This window comes from Stylophora pistillata, chromosome 1 (assembly GCF_964205215.1).
Source record: "Stylophora pistillata chromosome 1, jaStyPist1.2, whole genome shotgun sequence".
Lineage (NCBI taxonomy): Eukaryota > Metazoa > Cnidaria > Anthozoa > Scleractinia > Pocilloporidae > Stylophora > Stylophora pistillata.
Window position 1 is genome coordinate 55896613 of NC_142519.1, and position 22139 is coordinate 55918751.

A 22139-nucleotide genomic window follows, 5' to 3' on the forward strand; every position below is an offset into this window, starting at 1 on the left:
TCATCCTATCGATTTCAACGAACATTTTTCAGTTATTTTGAGAAAGAACCCTCAGATTGTTTGTAAGTGTTCGACATTTCGATTTATTTGAGCTTTGTATACATTCATTTTGCTTTATTTTGCTTCGCGTTTACAAGTTTCGATTGAGTAATTCTACTTTCAGAAACATATTTGTATGCCGTTTATTTGATGAACCTGGGTTAAAAGACTAAAATTAACCGATCGATTCAGCGGCTACAAGCTATACCTTCACTTGGCAGATGGTTTACGAAATAGAATTTGCGTCTGTGATAAGGGGAAATCATGTTTGTAAAACAGTGGTCACCAAAGCTTGGAGAAAGGCTAGTGTGTCGGAAAGATGAAAGAAAGGAGGCTAAAGAGCATGATGAATATGTTGTTGGAACATTCATTCAAGAGAGTAGCAAGCTGGTTGGACATGTACCCATTGAACTTTGCTTCCTCGTGTTTACATTTCCACGAGCTCATGAGGATAATCAGGTGGTAGTTGAAGTCACTGGAAGCAGCAAACTTGAAAATGGCCTCGTAATTCCAGGAACTTTTGAGGCAGTAACAAGAAGCCGACGATTGGATATTTCTATCAAGGAAATGAGGAGCAAACCCGTGCGATTTTCAAAGGACATTACTTTTTATACCATTTAACAATATCACATTTCATTAAAAGAACCGTATAGACTCGTATATCGTACCGAGTACCGAACCTCACTTTTTCTCGGGGGATGGGGGGGGGGGGGGCCTTATTTGAAGGTAGGCGCTTATTACAAATTTTGAACCTTAGGAGGGGCGCTAATTCGAAGCGAGGCGCTTATGTGAGGCTGGGCGCTAATTCGAGCATTTACGGTACCCCGAAATCGGTGTACGGGTAACGGGTAGCGCCATGTTTTTTTTTCCTTTTGCGATGACGTCATCGTTCTTACCCGGTAGACCCAGTCGTTTTCCTGGGGTAGACACCAGTTTTCCCGTAGAAGAATAACGAGTAAGAGAGTACGAGAAGGATGAGCTACATGATGGAGAAACAAGTGAGTTTTTAAAACGTTTTGAATTGTTTGACTCCTTGGCAATGTTATTGCAAGTCTGTTGAAATATTTTTGCCCAAATTTAAATTTTTGCGGTAAAGAAAGCGCATCAAACTGGATTGACTTTGGATCTCAAATGCGAGGGTTGAGCTCTGAAACGATACCAATTTGTCGCGGTAATTTGGGGCATTTCTGAGAATTGCTCCGACGGTTGTCTCTCAAAAGCACTAGCATTGAAAAATATGGCATGGGAGTCAAGGCTGAAGTTAACAATCAAAGAAATTGTTTGGTGATGTGCCTCGATCAAATTGCGGGGTTTGCGATAACAGACGGTGTCGTGTGCTCGCGCTTTCGGATGAATTGAATTGTTTGACTCCTTGGCAATGTTATTCCAAGCCACCAGCCACAGTTCCATTTGGACACTGGTACACAGCAGGTATTGAAAGAGCATCGTGCAGTACTCTAGGATTGTTTTTGTTAAACCCGTGTCGAAAAGTTGTAAGGTTTGGAGAGTTCGAATACCTACTTTTGTCATCGCGACTATAATTTCATCATCATCATCATCATCATCATCATCTTTATTTGTTCAAGCAGGTTGAATTTATTGGCAACTGTATAAGATGATGTGGACCTGCTGTTTTCCCAGCCAACCCACCCCAGGGGAGGACATCCAGCACACAGTAATCTCGTGCGTGGGAAATTAACGTCTTTTACCCCTTACCCTTTAAGAGACAGGACCACCGGCTTTACGTCCTATCCGAGAAGACGAAACAATGTGAGTGAAGTGTCTTGCTTAAGGACACAACGTTAAGCCCCAGCCAGGACTTGAACCCGGGCCGTTTGACCTAGAGTCCAGCGCACTGACCACTGGACTATTACCTAAATAGGTCGATGCAAGTTTGCTCGTCCAGATTTTCAAGGTCAATTTTAAAACAAGTCAACACTATACGGAACTTTGCTTAGAGCAACCGCAAGGAGACTTGCGATGCCCTCATCCTCTGTATCAAACGCATGGAGAAGAAGCATGTCATTGGCGTACTTTCTAAAGACAGAACATTCGTAAAGGAGAATTTTGGATACATTTGATAGACTTTATTAAACAATTTAGATAACTTATTTCTGAGGAAGAAAAGCAAACCTTGCCGCCGCGGCCACCATCTTTGTAAACAATCGTTACCAATCCCAGCGTGTTAACTCTTCGGGTATATATCTTAATCAAATTAGTTACGCACATGAACATTACACAGTACGGGTACGCTACCCGTATCCGTACACCTGATTTCGGGCTATAAATGGACACTCAAACGTGTGTTCTGTACATCCGTTATATTTTAAAATCAATTCTGAACAGATTAGATTACATCTAAACTTACAAGTATGCTAAAAATGTTTTGTGTGATAATAATAAAAAGATGGTGTTTTGTTAAAAAAAAAGTCTGTGGTTACATGTTAGTATCAAATAATTGACCATCTCAAATTGAATACCCCTAAAATATTTAAAAACATGAACATATATAACTAATCATAAATTATTTTAGAGTGAAACTTTATACAACGTTCACTTTTAAAAAATACTATTGCTACAAATGATATTTCTCCTTAGGAGTCGCTAGAAACCATTCCCGTTTCAGTGGGCGTATAGCCCGTCTAGAATCTATGATACACCTTGCTCTCAAGGCATTGAGCAAAATTCGCCACTCAAAAATAGTAGAACTTCATCGAACACAGCCCTTACGTAAATAACTTTGTAGTTTCGGGCTCTAGAGATCAAATCAATCGTCAGCTACGAACGCCTAGAAGTTATATTTGATGCATAATGAGAGAAGCAACTAAGCGCGAATTTAAGATCAAAAATCTACAAAACGGAAAAAATAGCCTTACCTTCGGGTTTAAAAATTTCAAGATTATAATTCACTTGCTATGGCAGTGTCTAGTTTTCCATTTTAAATTTTACATACAAATATATGCAATCTTTGCATACACTCTAAGGACACATTTCCATTCATTGTTGCTCATAGCAAAATTCTTCCGCTAAATCTCGCCGATTCACAAGCTCATGCTGTAGTGCTTGAGCCAAAATCTGGTAAGTTGCGGCTGAACCGTTTAGTTCCTTCCAATGCCGGAGCATTTTATATCCCTTTTCAGACAGCTCCTCGTTTAATTTGCTCACTTCGTCAAGCTTTGGCTCTTCGATGCCCAAGCGGCGCCCAAGCTTTTTCCAAACACCACCAAGCTTTGAGGCAAGATGTTCCAATTCATCATAACTTGGTGTACCTTGTTTGACTACAAATACAAATTTATCGTTAATGAGAAGCATATATAAAGGACAACAATAAGTTGACTGAGACTGCAAATGAAGTAAAACGATTTACGATAATTTCTCAGTTCACCATTTAAGTCATCATAAAAGTATAAAGCCTTTTGTGTGGAAGTCATAGGTTGAATTTAAGGTCAGTATAAAAGTTTCAGTAAATAATCCGGATAATCGAGAATATGAATATTTATGAGATAGAAATGTAAACAAAAGGTCTACAGCAAAGAAAACTACACAGCCTGTATGTATTTACAAACAAAAACTTGCAGTTCAGGTATTTACAAAGGTTTAAAATGTTCAAGTATGTTTGTTTGCTTCAGACTTGTAGCTTGATCGCATTGCAAAGTCCATCATTCGTCTTAGGTGCATTAACTGCGCATGCACAGGGTCAATATCGTTCTGTGATTCCATCCACGACAAGCATTTTTTGAAACATTGCGCTGCCTCTTTAAGTCGATAGTAGTTTCTCGTCCTCGCCCTCATTTTCCTCATCGCTACATACACTTTCCCTTTCCGTCGAATCTCGACAACGGTGGCTAAAATCTCTTCATCAGACATTTGCGGTGAATTCGGGAGCTCGTTTTCCAGATTAAGCCAGTCTTCCAGATCGTGAGCATTAGGCATTTCCTCATTTTCAAGTTGCTGTACATGTTCCAACATTTCGACCATGGACTCAGCAGTATTATCCTCTCTGAATTCGGGCTGTGAATTTGACTCGCTGTTGTCCGAATTTTGAAAAGGGCACAGGATAATACGCTGTTTCAACAATCTTTTGAAAGGATTATTGGGCTTTTTGCAACTTTGAGTTTTCACGATCACAACTAATTAATATTCATGAAAAAATTGGGAACAGAGAAAAAAGTCCGGATAATCGAGGTTCGACTGTATAAGCACGCTAAGCATGAATCAATTCTTTAATGATGTTAAAAACACAATAGTAAACCAAGACAATATCCGTTACATATTGCTAAATAGAAAAGTGTGTCAAAGTACTTACATGCGCTTAAGCCGATTACCCATGCCTTACCTGATTGGTCCTGCGTAAGCTCTGCCATATTTTTCTCACTTGAGGAGGCACCCTTTCCTGAGGAAACCTCCTTCAGTTCCGTTTTCCTGCGGTCATCCTTCTTGGTCTCCTCTTTGTCAAATTGTACTAAAAAGGGGTTAAAAAAATGTTGTATATTGTTCTTGCGACAAGACGGGCCGTATAATAATATGGGCAGTATAATAATACGGGTAGTATAATAATACAGGCAGTATAATAATGGGAAGAAACGCGTGAGGTGTAATGTATTATATTTCTAAGCGTTGTACCTGTTTAATGTGTGTTTAAGTTGTAATATTTCTACGGTTTTCTGTTAACAGGGTCTTCGTTTTCGTACAACGAAAACGAAGACCGGGTCTTAGGTCTTCGTTTTCGTAACACCACAACTCTTTCTATAAAATATTACTCATGCTGCGTTATTTTTTATTAAAATTTGCCTCTTTTCAACTAGCTCGCCTAAACGTTAGACCTATTGCGATATTGCGAGTCTTTTTACTGGCCGACAGTTTGATTTAAGGCCACCAAAGGGCAACTTTGAAAAAAGCTTGAGCATGAAGCCCTGTACCCAGCATGTAAGCAAACTCACACTAAATACACCACACAAAGAGGAAAACAATGAGTCAGAGTAAAATCAAGAGAAGAAAAGGTCTTAAAGCCCCCATCTTAATTTCTTTCCTTGTAACAACTGAAGGATTGAGAAACCACTAATTAATTTAACCACAGAACAAGAAACACAAAGCTATGCTAAGGGAATGATATGTGGTGGGAACTCTGCTGCTTTCAGTGATGGTGGGGGGCGGGGTATTCTAACATCTTGTCCCTGCTGTGGCACAAGCAAATATCACAGGTTTTACAGGAGGTTTGACAAGGAAGAGTTTCTCTTTCTGTATCAAAGTAGCATTACAGCTTTGAAGAACTTTTTTAGTTGTGACATTAAAAAGAGTTAGGGACAACAAAAGCCATGACAAACTTTATGATCTTAAGTGTAAAGATAATACCACCTGAAATACTGTGCATGTACAGTGACTTGTGGAAATTGCAGAGCAAGGTAAAAACATTTTTCTATTTTCTTTCTGCAGTATTGCTAAAATGCAGAAAACCTTTGCATATTACTCGTGATAGTATTTTTTTCCATTTTTATTTTCAGGATTAAAACTTCCACAGTCATCCACACATCTGAAACATTACATGCCCTCCTCACCCCCAAGATAAATAAACTGGCAAGGTTAATTTGCAAGCTAGTTTGCAGAGAAATACCCCTACTGAAAACTTAAGTTACTGGTTAATCAAGACAAGTATACATGTATAACACTTGCGCATACCATGTCTGCCCAACTTAAGTATTTCCTCCACAAGCTTTTCACATTGCGCATCCCAGGGATATTTCTTTTCATAGTCTTCACAAAGACACCTTGCTTCTTCAAGTCTAATAATAATAATAATAATAATAATAATAATAACAATAATAATAATAATAATAATAATAATAATAATAATAATAATAATAATAACATATGTGTGCACGATCCTTCGCAGTAAAGCACTATTTAAGCAATAGTGAAAATCAGACCTGAAAAAAATTCAGGCCTGTACGGGATTCGAACCACTGACCTCTGCGATACTAGTGAAGCGCTCTACCAATTGAGCTAACAAGCCAACTGGGAGCAGGCCATCAAATTAATTCGACATAAACCCGTAGATGATAAATCAAACAACAAGTATATATGAAAGACATATATATGAACTGCGGTTATGAAACGTATGTGTGCACGATCCTTCGCAGTAAAGCACTATTTAAGCAATAGTGAAAATCAGACCTGAAAAAAATTCAGGCCTGTACGGGATTCGAACCACTGACCTCTGCGATACTAGTGCAGCGCTCTACCAATTGAGCTAACAAGACAACTGGGAGCAGGCCATCAAATTAATTCGACATAAACCCGTAGATGATAAATCAAACAAGGCCATACAGGCCTGAATTTTTTTCAGGTCTGATTTTCACTATTGCTTAAATAGTGCTTTACTGCGACGGATCGTGCACACATACGTTTCATAACCGCAGTTCATATATATGTCTTTCATATATACTTGTTGTTTGATTTATCATCTACGGGTTTATGTCGAATTAATTTGATGGCCTGCTCCCAGTTGGCTTGTTAGCTCAATTGGTAGAGCGCTGCACTAGTATCGCAGAGGTCAGTGGTTCGAATCCCGTACAGGCCTGAATTTTTTTCAGGTCTGATTTTCACTATTGCTTAAATAGTGCTTTACTGCGAAGGATCGTGCACACATACGTTTCATGACCGCAGTTCATATATATGTCTTTCATATATACTTGTTGTATAATAATAACAATAATAATAACGGTTTATTCACAGTATATCCACATAAAAAGTTTAGTTCAGTTTATTGAGATTTGCCACTGAAAAATACAATTTACAAGTAAATACATGAACAGAGACACGCAATAAATAAACAAAAATATAAGGGCAGGAGAAAAATACAGGGCGAGCCCCAATTGACATTTGTCCCCTTACAAAATAAAGAATAGAAAAATATAGGTTACATATGCACTTATGTACTTTGTCTATAGAATAAAATAATTTAATTTGCAGACCGACTGCGATACTTAGTTAGGGCGGAGTATAAAGCGTGAGCATTTCTGTATAAAACTGCTTAACTAAGGTTTTAAAGTTATGTAAAAAGCTCGCTTGCTTAATGCTGCTCGGTAAATCGTTCCATAATTTAATTGTGCGAGGAAAGAAAGAGTTTGTAAAATACCGCTGAGTATGAGGTGTGGCTCTTCATCTGTGAAGGCCTACGATACTAAAATTTAATATTAAAACTAAATTACAATGTCTAACTAAATTGTAATAAAAACTATACATGAAAGTAAAGATGTAGAATATATTGGTTGGTGGTGGTGGTTGTTTCTATACCTTTACAAGGAAGACAAAGTGCGCGCCTTTAAGAACGCCTTGCAGAGCCTGCAGTATTCTTTAAAATCTGTGTAATTCCTTATAATTGCTGGCAATTCGTTAAAAATCATGGCTGCTGAATGCTGAAAGGTGCCTTGTACAAATGGAACATAAGGCCTTGGAGCAACACTAGAACGGAGATGCCTAACGGGTTTAACGACTTGCAAATTTAAATGGGAGGGCCAGTTATCAGAATACAGTGCTTTAAAAATAGTCTTTAGTAGCGAGTAGTCCCTTAGCTCCAGGATAGGTAGCCAGCCAAGATCCAAAATGGTAGATATACTGTTTACGTATTTACAAGTGATGAAACTAGCCATAGCGAACTGGGGTCTTTGTAGTCTAGCTGAGAGGAACTTTGGTAGTGGATAAAAAACAATGTCACCGTAGCTTATTTTAGACAGAATTGTTTTTACCAAATGTTTCCGTAGTTTAAAATTAGTAAAGTTCCTTATTTTTCTTAAGGTTCTCAGAGTCGCATAGCAAGATTTAAGAATAGAACTGATATGAAATTCCCATTTAAGATTTGAGTCCATGTGTACTCCCAGGAGTTTTGTAACATTTATACGTTCCAGTGGTTTACCAGAGATTTCTAATCCCAACTCCAAATTTCCGAGAGAATGTACATGAGTCATCTGTGGAGTTGAGATAAGAATGGCCTTAGTTTTCTTAGAATTCAGGGCCAGGTTTGAATCATTTGACCAGGCGCTGAGGCCTGCCAGGGTTGTATTTATGCTTTCCACTTGAGATGTGATCTCCGGTGTAGAACAGCTAGAGTATAATGTTGTGTCGTCGGCATATTGGAAACTTTTGATTGTAGGTGGAAGAATATTTTGAAGATCCGCGACGTAGAGATTGAACAACATCAGTCCAAGGATTGAGCCTTGGGGGTTTCCAAATTCTGAGAGCACGGGTGACGATTTTCGATCATCAACTTGAACGTAATGTCTCCTGCTGTACAGGTAATTAGCCAGCCATTCGAGGACATACTTTGAAAAACCGAGGTGATGCAACTTGGTATCGCCGTTTTAAATCAAATGGTATCAAGTGCTTTCGAAAAGTCTGCCAGTACCATAAGAGTTACCTCTTTCCTTTTCACGGCACTCAATAGGTCGTCCCTTATACCTAAGAGTACCATAGAGGTCGAATGCCCCTTACGAAAGCTCGAGATGGTGTCTGTAAGGAGAGATTTTCTAGTGCAGGAATCAGTCATTTGGGAAGCAACAAGCTTCTCAAATACCTTAGAAAGTACAGGAAGAATCGACACTGGACGCAAGAGATCTTCTGAGACAGGTGTGTCAACTTTTGAAATGGGGCTGATACGCACGAGTTTCCAGGCATGCGGGAAGTACAACTTTGAGATACAGTTATTGATGATAGTTGTGAGTGGGCCGGCCAAGTATCTAGAAGCCAGCTTTACAAACCGGGCAGGCAATTGGTCGGGTCCAGTCGAACAGTCAGTGCGCAGTTGTTTAAGGGTTCGCAGGACTTCTCTTTGTGTAACACTTCCCAGGTGGAAGGCGCCCTCTTTATCCGTAAGACCGCGAATGAACTGGAAGAGTCCATCTTGGTTGGTCAATTCAACATCAAGCGTTCTCCTTGCCGTCGTAGCAAAATGAAGATTAAGCTTGTCTGGGTCAAACCTTAAAGGCTGTCGACAGGGGTGGAGTACGCGGTGAACCATGCGCCAGACTTCCTTAGACTTGTTGGACAGCAAAGCCTTTTCCATGAAAGCTTTACGAGCTTTGCGTATAGCGTATAGTCTAATCTTATAGTTTGCGTATAGTCTAATCTTTCTGTTGGGCTTCTTTAATTGCTCCGGCCCAGTCGTTCGGGTCATCAGTTTTCACTATACAACTGGTTCCATTTGGCACCTTTTTTATGGCTTCAGCAAGCCCAGTGTTCCAGCCTATAAGAATTGGGAGGCCAGCAGACAGTGCCTCTAATGCTGTTAATCCAAAGCCCTCTGACCTCGATGGCATAATAACAAGATCTGCCTCTTGAGAAGTTTCACCAAGCTTCTGTCTGGATTCACAAAATGATCTGGTCACTAATCTTTCTGCTAGAAGACCATGTTCTTTTAACCTTTCTTTAACTTGATCATGCTCCTGATCTCGCAAACCCAGAAAAATCAAGTAGATAGAGTTATCGCTCTCATGCAATTGTGCAATAGACTTGGCAGCAAGATCTTAACCTTAAAGGGAAGTATCTTCTGCGTCCCCACTTCCAAAGATAAGCACGCGGGAATTCCTGCCTTCACTTGATGCTTTTTTAATGTCAACAAATTCCTTGAAAATGCCAGGGGTAAGCTAAAAAACATTACAAGGGTGTAACTTGGCACTGTACGCTTCTGTCAATTTTGGTCCAATGCCAACCACCATATCAGCATTTCTGCACAGCCTGACTTCTTCCTCAGACTTCTCCTCACCTTTAGCCCCAGCCCCTGGATATCCTTTGGAACTTGACAGCTCTTCAGGCTCTGTGTGTACCACTTGAACCCACTTGCATTCAAAGTTATCTCTTAAATACTCTGCTTGTTTTCTAAGCTTTGCACCAGGTCCAATGACCAAGTCTGCTTTAAAGTCTGCAGGGGGAATTTCAACCATTCTTCTTCATTGGGGATCTCTGACTCAATCACTTCAACATTGCATTCCTCTGCCTGTTTCTTCTCTTCTTCATTGCATTCACACATGAAAAAAGTAACTTTCAGATTTTTGGATTTTGCTAGTTGCGTGGATAGTACCCTGCTGATGATGGAAAGGCCCCCTTTTTTGACAGCCACTCATCTGCTATAAGGGTGACTTCTTCAACTTTACAGAGTTATTGCTTGTATCACCATTTGCCCTGCCATGGAGGAAAAAATTAATGCACATTATGGCTAAAAATGTAAGCATTTTTCATTACACTACGTAACCTTGTCCACCTTTATCCAATACCATACAAAAACAATACTTCGACAAAAGAGACTGAACTGATTTTCCTCTGAAGTACAATCCACTGTTATGGGGTGATGGGAAAAATCCATTGCTGCTGTTCTTGATAAAATTCAATCAAAAGAGTCTGATTTGGAGCCTTTCATTCGATCCTTTTCATGCCCTTAGCACATAAGGCCATTAAAGCTTAAACTTCATTTGCTTGCTCACAAGTTTCTCTTTCCCTCAATTTAAGCGACCAAAATTGATTGAACAGGTCGGGTTTGAACTCAGAACTGCACCAATTAAGTTTCTACATGTTTACAGCATGTTGTCTCCCCACCCCCTAATGTAGGTGGTAAGAGCATTTGACTACCGCGACATTTAAAGTCAACTGGTAGAATGATACTGTTAAACTGAAAGGAGATTTATGTCACTGCCTGCACCAGTTCCTGCTGAATCAACTCCTCCTGCCAAATCAACATTTCTTCGTTGCATTGATTTCACGGCGAATTCCATAGTTTAAATTCTACTGAACTGCTTTTATCAAAACAAATTTGTCAGGTTTTCCTAATTCTCTTCCTTAACGAAGTCTGGGATTTGAAGTTCACGCAGGTGAAGCAAGTGAAGTAAGTTCACCGAACTGTGCTAGTTTGTCAGAAAACTATCTACACCCGTAAAAATATTGATTTCTTTAACTTCAAACCCAGCACAACTCAGTCAAAATAGCCTTTGATGATAAAGTAATGAGCTTTCCCTACCTTTCTCCTATTTCAGCGCCACAGTTGCTGTCCTCCATTTTGTCACACATCAGAAATAGAGGGATGGGACGATAACGATACCGGCAATATCAAGGTTGGAGGCAGTGTGGCCGAGTGGTTAGAGTGTCGGACTTTTTATCCGCCGCTCCCGGGTTCGAGTCCCACCCTGACCACTGGATCTGTTTCACGGTAGCCCCGAGTTCAGATCCTTGGCCACGCTTGTAAATAGGCGGATTCATGCTGACGTCATTGTTTACATTTTTGCTCATTTGCATACGGCTTTGCGTAAAGAAGGAAGCATGTTAGATACAAATTCACTTCAGGCAGCTAAAGAGCTAGAAAACCTTAGTACATGGTGAAATTTTTAGCTCTTTGGGTGTAATATTCAAGGAGAAATAGTCCATCAAAAACTGCAAAATTTCTGGGTGGCAAAAGCGCTAATGAGCTCATACATTCTATGTAAAATTTTGAGTTTTTAAACCCGTGTTGCACAAAAAGTATTCAATGCATCAGGCTCGTAGGCCGAGTTAATCGTACTTTGACCTTTCGATATCCAGAACTGATTTATTTTTAGCTCCATCAGAAACTGAATTGCTTATGCTAATGAGGCAAATATTGTAAAAAAGGATTCCCTATAGCCAACTGGTTTGCCTCCGGCCGGTTGGGGTTCTTAATGATGTTATGTTCAATTTAGACCATTTGTTTCATTTGTTTGCAAGGACCACAATGGAAACTACTGGTTCACCAGTAATTGTGTAATCCTATAAAAAGACTTTTTTTTTTTTTTTTGTTAGATCGGAAAAAATCATTACTCGCGAGAAGTATCGCTGCTTCCGTACATTCGATGCTGCACGTGACCTACCCATGCTTCGTCTCATGCTAAGTGACCAACCGCTGACAAGGAGGCGAAAAGATTCTGGGTAATACTAAACTGAATGACGTCGCAGTATGGGTATTGATATCGATACCGATATGGAAGAAAAAGGTAAGTATCGTACTCAGTATCTTGGCAAGTCTAGCAAGAGACTTACCACTAAACTCAATGACGTCACAGTATGGAAAAACAGTACTAGTCCATCCTAAGAAACTATCAAGACCTGGAATCTATTGAAATTTGAGCAGAAGCGAAAGTGGGTTAGCTGAAGTCAGAAAAGGAGTTCGGAGGATTGCTTTGACATAAGCAAATTTTAAGAAAATTATATAACACCCCTCCGTTTAAATTTTCTTTGGAGAGAAAAAATGCAACAGGCCTAAAAATTGATTGAAGGGGGATAAGTTTCAAAGAAACTGTGGTGCTGTTTCAGTGAAAGGCATTTTAAGTTAGAACTAGGCTGCCCTTATGAATTATGCTTGCACAATTTTTGCATGGTTTGGAAAAGCAAGCATAATTTTTGCTCCTATTATAAAAGCAGTATGACTAGCATAACCAGCCTTTTTTCCTTATTTCTTTTTATGGATAAATTACCAGAGTTTGTGCTCAAAATTTCAAAATTTCTCTTTAGGCTTTGCTTCTCGGCCAAATATTAATTTTTCTCTCAACCCCAGACATTATCAGTTGGCATACCAACTGCCTGATGGGATTACCTACTAAATAATTTGGTTTAGTCATTCTTCAAAGCAAATCTTAATGCAAATTAAGAACGCTTGAGAGGCCAGCTTTAGAAACTCTTTATGGAAGCCAATTCACTCTTCAACATACCAAATAAAACCAAATTATCTAGGTCAGGAGAATTTATATTCCCTTGTCAAGGCCTAGAAAAATAAGAGGAGAGAGAATTATTTCTAGGTTTATTTGGGATGAACACCACCAGTGATATTTTAAAATTCACCCAAACATTAGGAACCGCCACGCTCCGAGAGATATTTGGAGAGTTTTGAAATATCATGAGCCATTCTAACCATTATCCTCACCATTATCATCATCATCATCCTCCTCATCATTATCGTCAGTATCATCGTCACTGTCTTCATCATCATCATCATTGTCCCTGCAATCATCATCATCATCAGTATTGTCGTCATCAGAGTTCTCATCATCATCCACATCATTGTCACTGTGGTCTCCATCATCATTAGCACTACTCTGAATCACACTCTTGCCAGAAACTAATGAGTCAAGAAGAAAAATTCAATACAAAAATTAAAATGATAAGAGTCTGAATTAATTATCATATTGTAGTATAATTCCGGCCGAGGGTCGGTTAGCGTCGGGCTGTTTCGATGCTTAGGCAAACGTTGGGTTTAACGTGATCGAGCTTGCACACAGGGTGGAGGACACTCAACTGCTTTACAATCAACTGAATCTACTTTATTGCTTGAATCAAGGTTCTTATATACACAATGGTAGCTAAATCATACGTGATACAAAATACAGAATATAATACGAGTTTCCCTTAGAATAAACAACTTAATTACCACGTATCTGCAATTTCACAGATAAGGGAGGACATTTTCGTGGATCCTGCGGAACTAGTGTTCCTACGTGTTTTAGACGGAAAACACGTACAAGTTTCCATATTCCATGCGACACATACTAGGAATAGTACTAGCTAGTTTCACGGATACTCTAACAACAAAGGGTTACACATAAATCATATTTCCGGTTGTAATTATGTAATCAAAGCTTACTTTAGAATTGTTTGTCACGCTTTGTCACGCTATGCTTAACTTTACAACAATATTATTGACTTTGGACCAACTGGTTCTTACCTGATATCTCAAATTTGTCAATATCATTATCAAACTAAGAGGTAAAGACATCAGTTGAACTACCGTTGATAGGTAGGTGGTTCATTGCAGTTTGATTAAATGGCACATCTCTATAGTGCATTGAGGATTTTTTGTCTTCCTTGAAGATCCACATCCTTTTAAGTGTTGCCTTTGCCTTTTGCTTCTAATTAAAATTATGGAGATGGGATGTTGTATTAAAACTGACATAACCTTGTGAACATTTTGAGGCAAGTTAATATAAAATCAGCCAGAATAACCCTTTTTTTGGCCACCTTGTTTGATGTAGACTCTAAGTAGCAACAGCGCTGGAGCAATTAGCACTCCTTCCTCTGTTTGATACAGACCTTGTACCTCAAAAAGTACTATGCAGTCCTGGAATCATGGCATAGACATCAGTAAACGTTTTTGGTGTGCTTTTATCCCTTGTCTACTATGTGTACATGCATCTAACTGGCAATCTTGGTTTAGTATAAAATGATCATGCAGACTGACTATAAACACATCCTCAAAGCAACATTTCAGTCGCTAATACTCAGGTTTGTCAGGTGTATATTTAAATCTTTTCAATGTCTAACAATTGTTGGTGTGTAACTTCAAAAGTGTCTGTTGTACTTTAGGGAGGGTTTGCTGGCCAAAAATCCAGCCAGCGATAACCACTCTTTCATTTGCCAGCATTTGGTGCTTAGTAACAACCCTGAGTGAAAATAACATTTCCTTTTGTGTGAGTTTGAAGAGTAATTCCCTTGCTTCGTAAAGTACACATAATGCAAAAACTCGCAAACTCGAAAACTCAAAAACGCAAACTTATTGTTTGTATTTTGATTTGCCCTACAGCCTCATCAAAATATGGCACAACTCTTAAAAATACTCTGTGACACTACACAAAATAATGTGTAATAAGATATATTTATCTTAAAGTTTACCGAGAAAATGTTGGAAAAGAAAAACAAAGAGATCATCAAGTTAGGGAGAAGAATGATCAACATGAACCCTTTTGGTGGGAAATAATACAAATATTATGATCTATCAGCATTTGTGTGTTACAAATGACAGTGCACTGCTAATAAAGTGCAAGTTAAATTCAAGACAGATATTAATTACAGGGTGTCAAGTGACAAATGACACTTTGAAAATAGGGAATGACAGCACTAACGGCCAAAAAATAGGAAATAAATAGGAATTCTCAACCCAAAATTGGAAAAAAATAGGAGGATTTTTCTTAGTTCTATCCTTTTTTAACATTCTCAACAGCAACTCTAGATCTGTTCTACAACCCAATGCTTTAATATTTAACAGGAACAATGGCATACATCCACAATGCATCGCCATATAAATTACACAAAAACATGCATGCACATGAACCTCCTAGAATCCCTTGCATGCTATCAAAAGCATTGAGAAAGTCTGAGGACAAGTTTCAGAAGAAAATCACTCATAAGGGCTTCAAACTGGTCTTTTTTTAACATGAAGTTTCAGTTTTTGTAGAACTGATCAATTTTATTGGCAATTTTATTTATTTCAAAATGTTTCTGTGTACTTATAGTAAAACCCTAAAAATTTAGTCCTGAACAACGAGGCATTTCATGAAAAAATAGGAGAAAATAGGAGGCAGGCCAAAAAATAGGAAAAAACAGGAACTTGACATCCCGTAATTATCTTTACATAAACGCAACTGAAACGAGTGAAAAAACTTATCACTAAGATAAAATAATTATGAAAGTAAGCAAACCTGCTTTCACAAGTGTCTTTTGCCCTGCCAACAAATTGCTAGCTACCAAGGTACTATCCTCACTCCCCATACTGTCCTCAATGTCCTCAAGGCATTTAGCGGGGTAGACTAGGTGATACCAAAAGAAATATTAAATCACCATAGGTTTAGCCACATCTCAACTTGGGAATTTTTCATCCATGGTCCAGTAAGTAATTTGCAGTTCTTAATGATTATCACCTTCAAACCATGGTTTAAAAATTATTTCAACACCCTAAGTTAAAGATGACCATAAATACGAACATTCTAATTGCTGATATGAACAGGTATGATTTGATTTAGGATTTGATTTATTTAACAAAATAAAACAAAATAAGTTTTACTAGATAGTGTATTTCATAACTGTTTCATTGATGTATGGTTTATGGGGATTTATTTGCCTTGAGATCTTTATAAACTTTGTTGGAAATAAAAATAATTGTTTTTTAGCAAAGATCTTGTCTAGGAAGCCAAGTTTTCTTAAAAAAATCTAACCAATTGAGTCTTTACGGTGTTGTCACACAACAGCTTGTTCGTGTCTGAGGCTGTTATAGTAATTGGTGATGTTTATCTTGCTTTATTCACCTTAAGATCCTTATAAACTTTGATGGAAGAAAAAACATGTTTTTTTACTAAAGATCATTTACTTTTCTATATGTTTAACTTCTAATATGTTGTACTGGGTTAAAGACCAACTCGCTGATGTCTCTACTTGACTTTATACATCGCGAGTTGGCATTGGCCAGTTGAACCGTTGGCGACTTGACTGGATACCAAAATCATCCACTGACTACTAGGTCTATCACCCTCACCTGACTGAAGGCCTGCTTGTAAAATGGCAATCACGAACAAGAAGATGACTCTTTTTACAGCAGATCTCAGGACTTCAGGTGGGTCTTCAGGCCCCAGGGTGTTGTTAATAGCCAAGGTTACACCAATGTTCTCTTTTGGTCCATGTCTTTGTATCCATTTGAAGAGGCAGCCATTCAAATTAGCTGCTTTGATTCCTCTGTTTGACAGCATTCCCCGATTTGAAGATTTTATTTTCTTGTTCTTGTTGCAACAGGCATTCTTAAGACTTTTTTGCTTTGCATCGGTAGCAAAAGCAACTTTGATGTGTTGAGAAGGATCAAAAGTCTCAGGTCTAACACTGAATTCTTCCCTTGCCCGTTGCACATTAGGATCCTTACGGACCTGCTTCGTGAAAAAAGAGAATGAGTTGGGGAATTCATAACTTGCAAACTTGGACACACCACAACGAAAACTGATTTCCTTGTCCTTGTCCTTGTCCTTGTCTTTAACAAGTTTTCCTCTCTGGAAAGATATCTGCTCTGCTTCTCTAACATGATATAGGTGACCAAGCTTGCAATCAGAATCCTTACTACAGGTGGAGCCATAAAGAAATATAATACTGAAATGGTTGCAGTATTGGGCACCACATGCTCTGAAAAGCGCACTAACTGATGTGGGGTCTGTCCCTAGCCAAAAGATATGAAGAACTTTTTATTAAGGAATGCATGTGTCATCAGAGAAATGATTTCAGACTAGAATGATTTTAACATTGTGTTAGGGGGGAGGTGGAAAAGGAAATGTGGCCAGGGGGAGCCAAAAGTGAAAAAGGGAGGTGTCAGGAAAAACTGGGAAAGGATGAGGTTTTAGAATTGTTATTTTTTCATACTTTTTCAAGAACCTCCCCAAAAAACATACCCCTATTTTATTTTACCACACCCCATAAATAGAATCCCTTTTTGACAGTTGATTGAAAAAATAAACTAGTTGAAAAAATTCACCCAAATAAAAATGAAATTAATTAAAAAACATTTTTACCTACAACACATACATTTACTTACCCTGAAAAAAAGTGAAGGAGACAGTTACATTTTGACCATCAGCCTTTACAACTCCAAGTGGAGGAGTGATCATTCCCCTTCCCTGAGGCTCCACTGTCAGTACATTGGGGTCCCTTTTCCTCACTTCCATTAAAAACAACGCATACGAATCTTGATCAGGAAAAATAATGCTGTAATCCACACCAAGACGAGTTTTGGCCATCTTCATACACTTGAAGTAGTCTTCCTGCATTGCTTTGCTTTTCACGAAAGCATTAAGGAACTCCTCCACAGACCTGTCCCTTCCATCCTTCTTCCAATAGTGTCCAATGTCTTCCAGTTTCAAGGACAGCGTCCCTTTTTTACCCACAAGATGTTGAAGAGGAACAAGAACAATTGGAGACCCATCATCCAAACTCAGCAGAGTGTACTCTTGTTGAAGTTTTCCTTCACTGTAATACTTAGCAAGCTTTGTCATTAAGTGAGGTTGGATTTTACATTTTGTTTTCTTGCATGCCTCTAAAATGATCTGCTGTGAAGATTTCTTGACAGTTTTCATCCTAGAATGAGGCTCGTTCCCTTTAGATGTTAGATGCTTTCCGAGTTCCTCTACTTTCCGTTGAGTATAGTTTAGAAGGTAGGGGAGCGTCCAGAATAAGAGAAAATCTGAAATCTTGTTGTGCCCAATTTTTCCTCTCAAGTTAAGGGAATCTTTCTTCTTGCGCCTCAATTTTTTGTTCGCAAATATTTTCAATATGGAGAAGTGTAAAATTCGTGATCCCTTTTGAGGAATACAGAGCCCACTATTTGCTGGATAAACTGTGTCATCATGAATTGATTGGGTGTCAACATCCATAGGCTCAGCTATTTCCTCTTCTTGGCCAGCAATACTTTCTTCTCCATTTAAAAATCTCATATTCAATTCCTGTAACCAATACTCAGCATCTTCCTTGCTGATGGCTATCCTGCCTTCTTTATTGACTGCCTTTGTACCATATCCCATGTGGAAACATGTTAGTTCTGGAACTTGGAATAGAAGAGAGTCCTGGCACTCCAAAATGTCCTTTGTCACCAGGCCAAGGACCTTCTTAGGACTTCTTTCAAGAAACCCTCCATACTTCAGCTCAGAGTCATTCAAGAGTGTGTTAGGTGACATAAAAATCAGATTTTCAGAACCATCTCTATCAAAACAATACAGTGGTTGCAGACCAAGTCTTTTCAGTTCTTCACCATCTACACCAGTTAAGTTTGTTAATGATGTCATCGTTTTATTCAAGCCCAAATAAGAACCATGTTTTTCTCAAATAGCAAACTAACCATGGATTGCAGTGAGGTTAACCTAATTTAAAAACAAACAAAAAAACAATAATTAACACAAGCAATTCACCTCCTTTTCCTCAAGAAAGCCACCTACAGATAAAAGAGCCACTAACACTATTCAACTTTGATATTCATGCCAGTAATTTTGTTAAATTTTTATAATCATTGATTATTATTGGTAAATTTTTAATTGGTCTCTAGAAGAATTACTTGAGCCAACCAAAACAAAACACTGAGAGGCTTACAATTTGACCAAATCAGTAAGATTAGCTGAGTTCTGATTTTCTTAAAAATTAACAAATTGACAGTGGCTTAGAAGGGTCTGTACTCTTACCAACCACAATATTTGTTATCACAGTGGCCCAAATGTTGTGGACTCTTAAGGCACAAGTGAGTGAGTCCACAGCAAATTTGGACCACAGTGATGACAAATATTGTTGTCAATAAGAGTACAGACCTCGCTGAGCCACTGTCAATTTATTTTTACCACAATATTGATGTCAATTGAAACAATTTTTTTTAGTGCATAACATGTTGTGTGACAAGTTGACTTTGGCAGCCTTGTCTCCACTCTTAGCAATGGCTAATTGGCCAATCAGATTGCAACACTGCTACCCATTTTGGTGAAATAAATGATACCCAGCTGTCTAGATAAAATATGGGAAAAGCATTGCCAGTAGTTTTCAAGGACTGATCAAGAGCCTCTTATTTTTGGCTTTCAGAGAAAATTTTGAAGTTCTGGACTTCTACAGTTGCATTTTTTTCCTCAATTGATGTTGCTTTGTTCTTTCTCCCAGTCAACCAATTTAAATAATGTAAAGAGAATTAGTTAGTTATGTTGTGGTAGTGATCTTCATTGAGGATACAAGTGGTTTACTAGTTGTCTGAAGGGTCCTCAATCAATGAAACTTATCTATGACAAGCATCTAGTAGAGATTCAAGTCTTGTAAAAATTGAAAATAATAAAAAAAAAACAGACAAAAGTGGAAGCATTATTCATAAATGACTACATCACTCTTCAGTGGAAAGCAAATTAAAATAGTATTTTAATTTAGCCTCTGAACAAAGACATTTTGCGGTCTCCATTCTTTGAACAAGTGAAAATAGATTGAACAAAAGAAAAGTATCATATTTCATAGCATAACAACATGGGCTCCCTCTTTGATTGTTGCCTATCTGGACTTTGCCCTTTGTAAATGAAATATGTGACAAAATGCAGGTTGTTGACAAGGAATTGAGGTAACAAATTTTAATGGTAGAAAACATCTAAGCCCTTGAGGATTGTGTGGAAAAATTGACTAATAGTAGCATTACGTTCCTTAAGAAATTGTTTTCAGTGAGGTAGGATTATGTCAAAATCTGCATTGTATACTAGAAAATGGTTTCATCTAAGAAAGTCTAGTCTACAGTGGAGAGTAAAATGTAAACACATAGTTGTAACAGGAAAGTACTGTTTAAAAACAATATTTAACTCATGGGGAACTTTAAGAAGCAAAAAACAGATAATGTGGAAGACTTAATAAAGGTGGGAATGTATTTTCACTTAGTTACAAAAACTGACAATTAAGGTGGCTTGAATTAATTTTCGCGCAACTCACCTCCTGTTGTTTTGCAAGATATAAAATGCAGTGATAGCCAATTACAGTATCTTTGTCAGTCATCATTAGCCAGACTGAGTATAATTTGGTCTCTAAGTAAGAAGACGATTAAAAAGATCATTATTTTCTTACCTTAGTGGCAACATTCTATGATTATGCATGGGTGTGTATGTTGCATGTTTACATTAATTTTTCCGTTTGAACCACAACAGAGAGATAAGGCAGTCACGCTGGAATGAATTTTCGCTCAGTTTTTCCTCCTGCGAAATAAGCTAAAATAAATTCTACGCTTTTAAAAAGGATTCCACAGTACTTAACATATCTGTTGAGACAGAAGGTAAATCTAACTTGATGGTCTTTTCAACCTTTGCAAAAAAGAGCAACCACAAAATTGAAAGCAAAAACAAGATTAGCAACAGGATTTAAGCAAATGCTTTGCACAAGCTTTATTTGAGTCAGCAAAAGTAGCCCTTCCAATACAACAACAAAACATAAATTTGTGTTAGGCCTTTAGCTGAAAGTATGTGCATTGTAAATGAAGGAGCGGTACACAAAACACGTTTAAACTTTAAAATGGTGGAAAAATTCCCTGATGACCTTGCTAATCCCAACAGATCATAGCAAAAAAGTCTCCATGAAGGACACGAACCATTACACTGGGTAGACGAGCTCACAATTCTTGTTCATGTCATTCTTGGTGTGTGTCAATGTTGGGTTGATTCCACTGCAACATATCCTGGTACCCTAATTTCATGACATAATTGTCATAAGGAACAGCATTTGGTTGGTGCTAGCATACCCCAATGCTGTGATCTGATTGGTACGTGATACATACACAAAGGCAGCAATCTGATTGGTTTGTGATACATGAAAAATGCGACATACAACTGTTTATCCTGACTTAATTATTAAATAAACAAAACAGAACAAAACAAAACTCAAACTTGATAGGTCACCCTTCTTGTTTAAGAAATAAAATGGGTCAATCATACCCCATTTATGCCTGAGTTGGAGTGAATCACTCACATCATTTTATTGGTACAAGGTACATCTCATGGTAGCTAGAAGAGTTTTTAAAACAAAACTTGAAAAAATTATTGATAGGTAGAAAGTCTTCAGCATAGAGAACAATTTCATATAATTATAATTTGTGGGAAATCATGCAATTTCAAACGACATAGACTCAGAACATTCCTCGAGCTACTGCTTTCAATATCATATTTTGCATCTTTCAGAATGGATATATTTTTTCCCTCTGATATTTAACACTGGCCCTACATCAATCAGACAGAGTAGAATCTGACACAGTGGGAAATTAGCAATAAACAATCTTGCAAGAGCCAGAAAAAAAAAATGCACAATGGGAAATGAGCCTGAGAGGGGCCAGACACTCAGCCTGCAGCTGACAAGAGCCAGACAAGAAAAATTGCCCAGAACAGGAAAACAAGCTAGCCATTAGCCTTATTAGACAAAATTAATCAGTGATGTAGTAAGCTTCAGCAGACAATTTTTTTGAGCAGCTCTTGTCCTGTGAATCGTGATCAGGCTGCAATCAGGCTATCTTCAGGCTCCAAATTTTCATGTTGATCATCTCATTTCTCTCACGTCACATCTCATTTCTCTCGAGAATCACTAAAGCATTAAGTATAGAATACATTACTAGCAAGAAACAGCTGTGCATATCACATACCTACTACGCTTCATGTAGGTATGTGATATTCTCAACCACAGGTTAGGAAGGAAGGGACCTAGAGGTTGCAAATGGAAGAAAATAGAATAAAAGGAAAAAAAAAAACAACACTGATTTAACACATTTCCATGAACTTCAAATACAAACATCTATCCTCTGTCTAATTTCATGAAAGTTCTAAGCT

At 38.1% G+C, this 22139-nt stretch overlaps 2 protein-coding genes and 2 long non-coding RNA genes across 5 annotated transcripts in view; 2 read left to right on the forward strand and 2 right to left on the reverse strand.

The window, feature by feature from the left end:
* Positions 1-699, forward strand: part of LOC148743216 (uncharacterized) — a 756-nt gene extending 57 nt beyond the window's left edge. Inside the window, exons 1-2 of the long non-coding RNA XR_015992031.1 lie at positions 1-62; positions 164-699. The exon at positions 1-62 is cut by the window's left edge and continues 57 nt beyond it. This is a non-coding gene — a long non-coding RNA (uncharacterized LOC148743216). The remainder of the gene's footprint in view (positions 63-163) is intronic.
* Positions 700-720: 21 nt separating this feature from the next.
* Positions 721-2468, forward strand: LOC148743217 (uncharacterized). The gene is made up of 2 exons (XR_015992032.1): positions 721-1037; positions 1629-2468. It is a non-coding gene; the product is annotated as an uncharacterized LOC148743217 (long non-coding RNA).
* On the reverse strand, positions 2342-20345 carry LOC148743218 (uncharacterized). Its single transcript, XM_088733982.1, has 7 exons — positions 20266-20345; positions 17369-18686; positions 16331-16996; positions 15501-15608; positions 12953-13147; positions 4376-4501; positions 2342-3317 (listed from the first exon to the last, which is right to left on the reverse strand). The coding sequence occupies exons 2-7, from the start codon at positions 18609-18611 to the stop codon at positions 3037-3039; spliced, it is 2619 nt and encodes an 872-aa protein (XP_088590108.1). The 5' UTR covers positions 18612-18686; positions 20266-20345; the 3' UTR covers positions 2342-3036.
* LOC148743219 (uncharacterized) lies at positions 6784-12063 on the reverse strand. Of its 2 annotated transcripts, none has more exons than XM_088734191.1 (2): positions 11042-12063; positions 6784-10212 (listed from the first exon to the last, which is right to left on the reverse strand). In XM_088734191.1, the coding sequence occupies exon 2, from the start codon at positions 8232-8234 to the stop codon at positions 7335-7337; it is 900 nt and encodes a 299-aa protein (XP_088590317.1). In that variant the 5' UTR covers positions 8235-10212; positions 11042-12063; the 3' UTR covers positions 6784-7334. The 2 variants fall into 2 exon arrangements, with proteins under 2 accessions (XP_088590317.1, XP_088590324.1); XM_088734198.1 differs by having other exon boundaries at positions 8249-10212.
* Positions 20346-22139: the final 1794 nt, after the last annotated feature.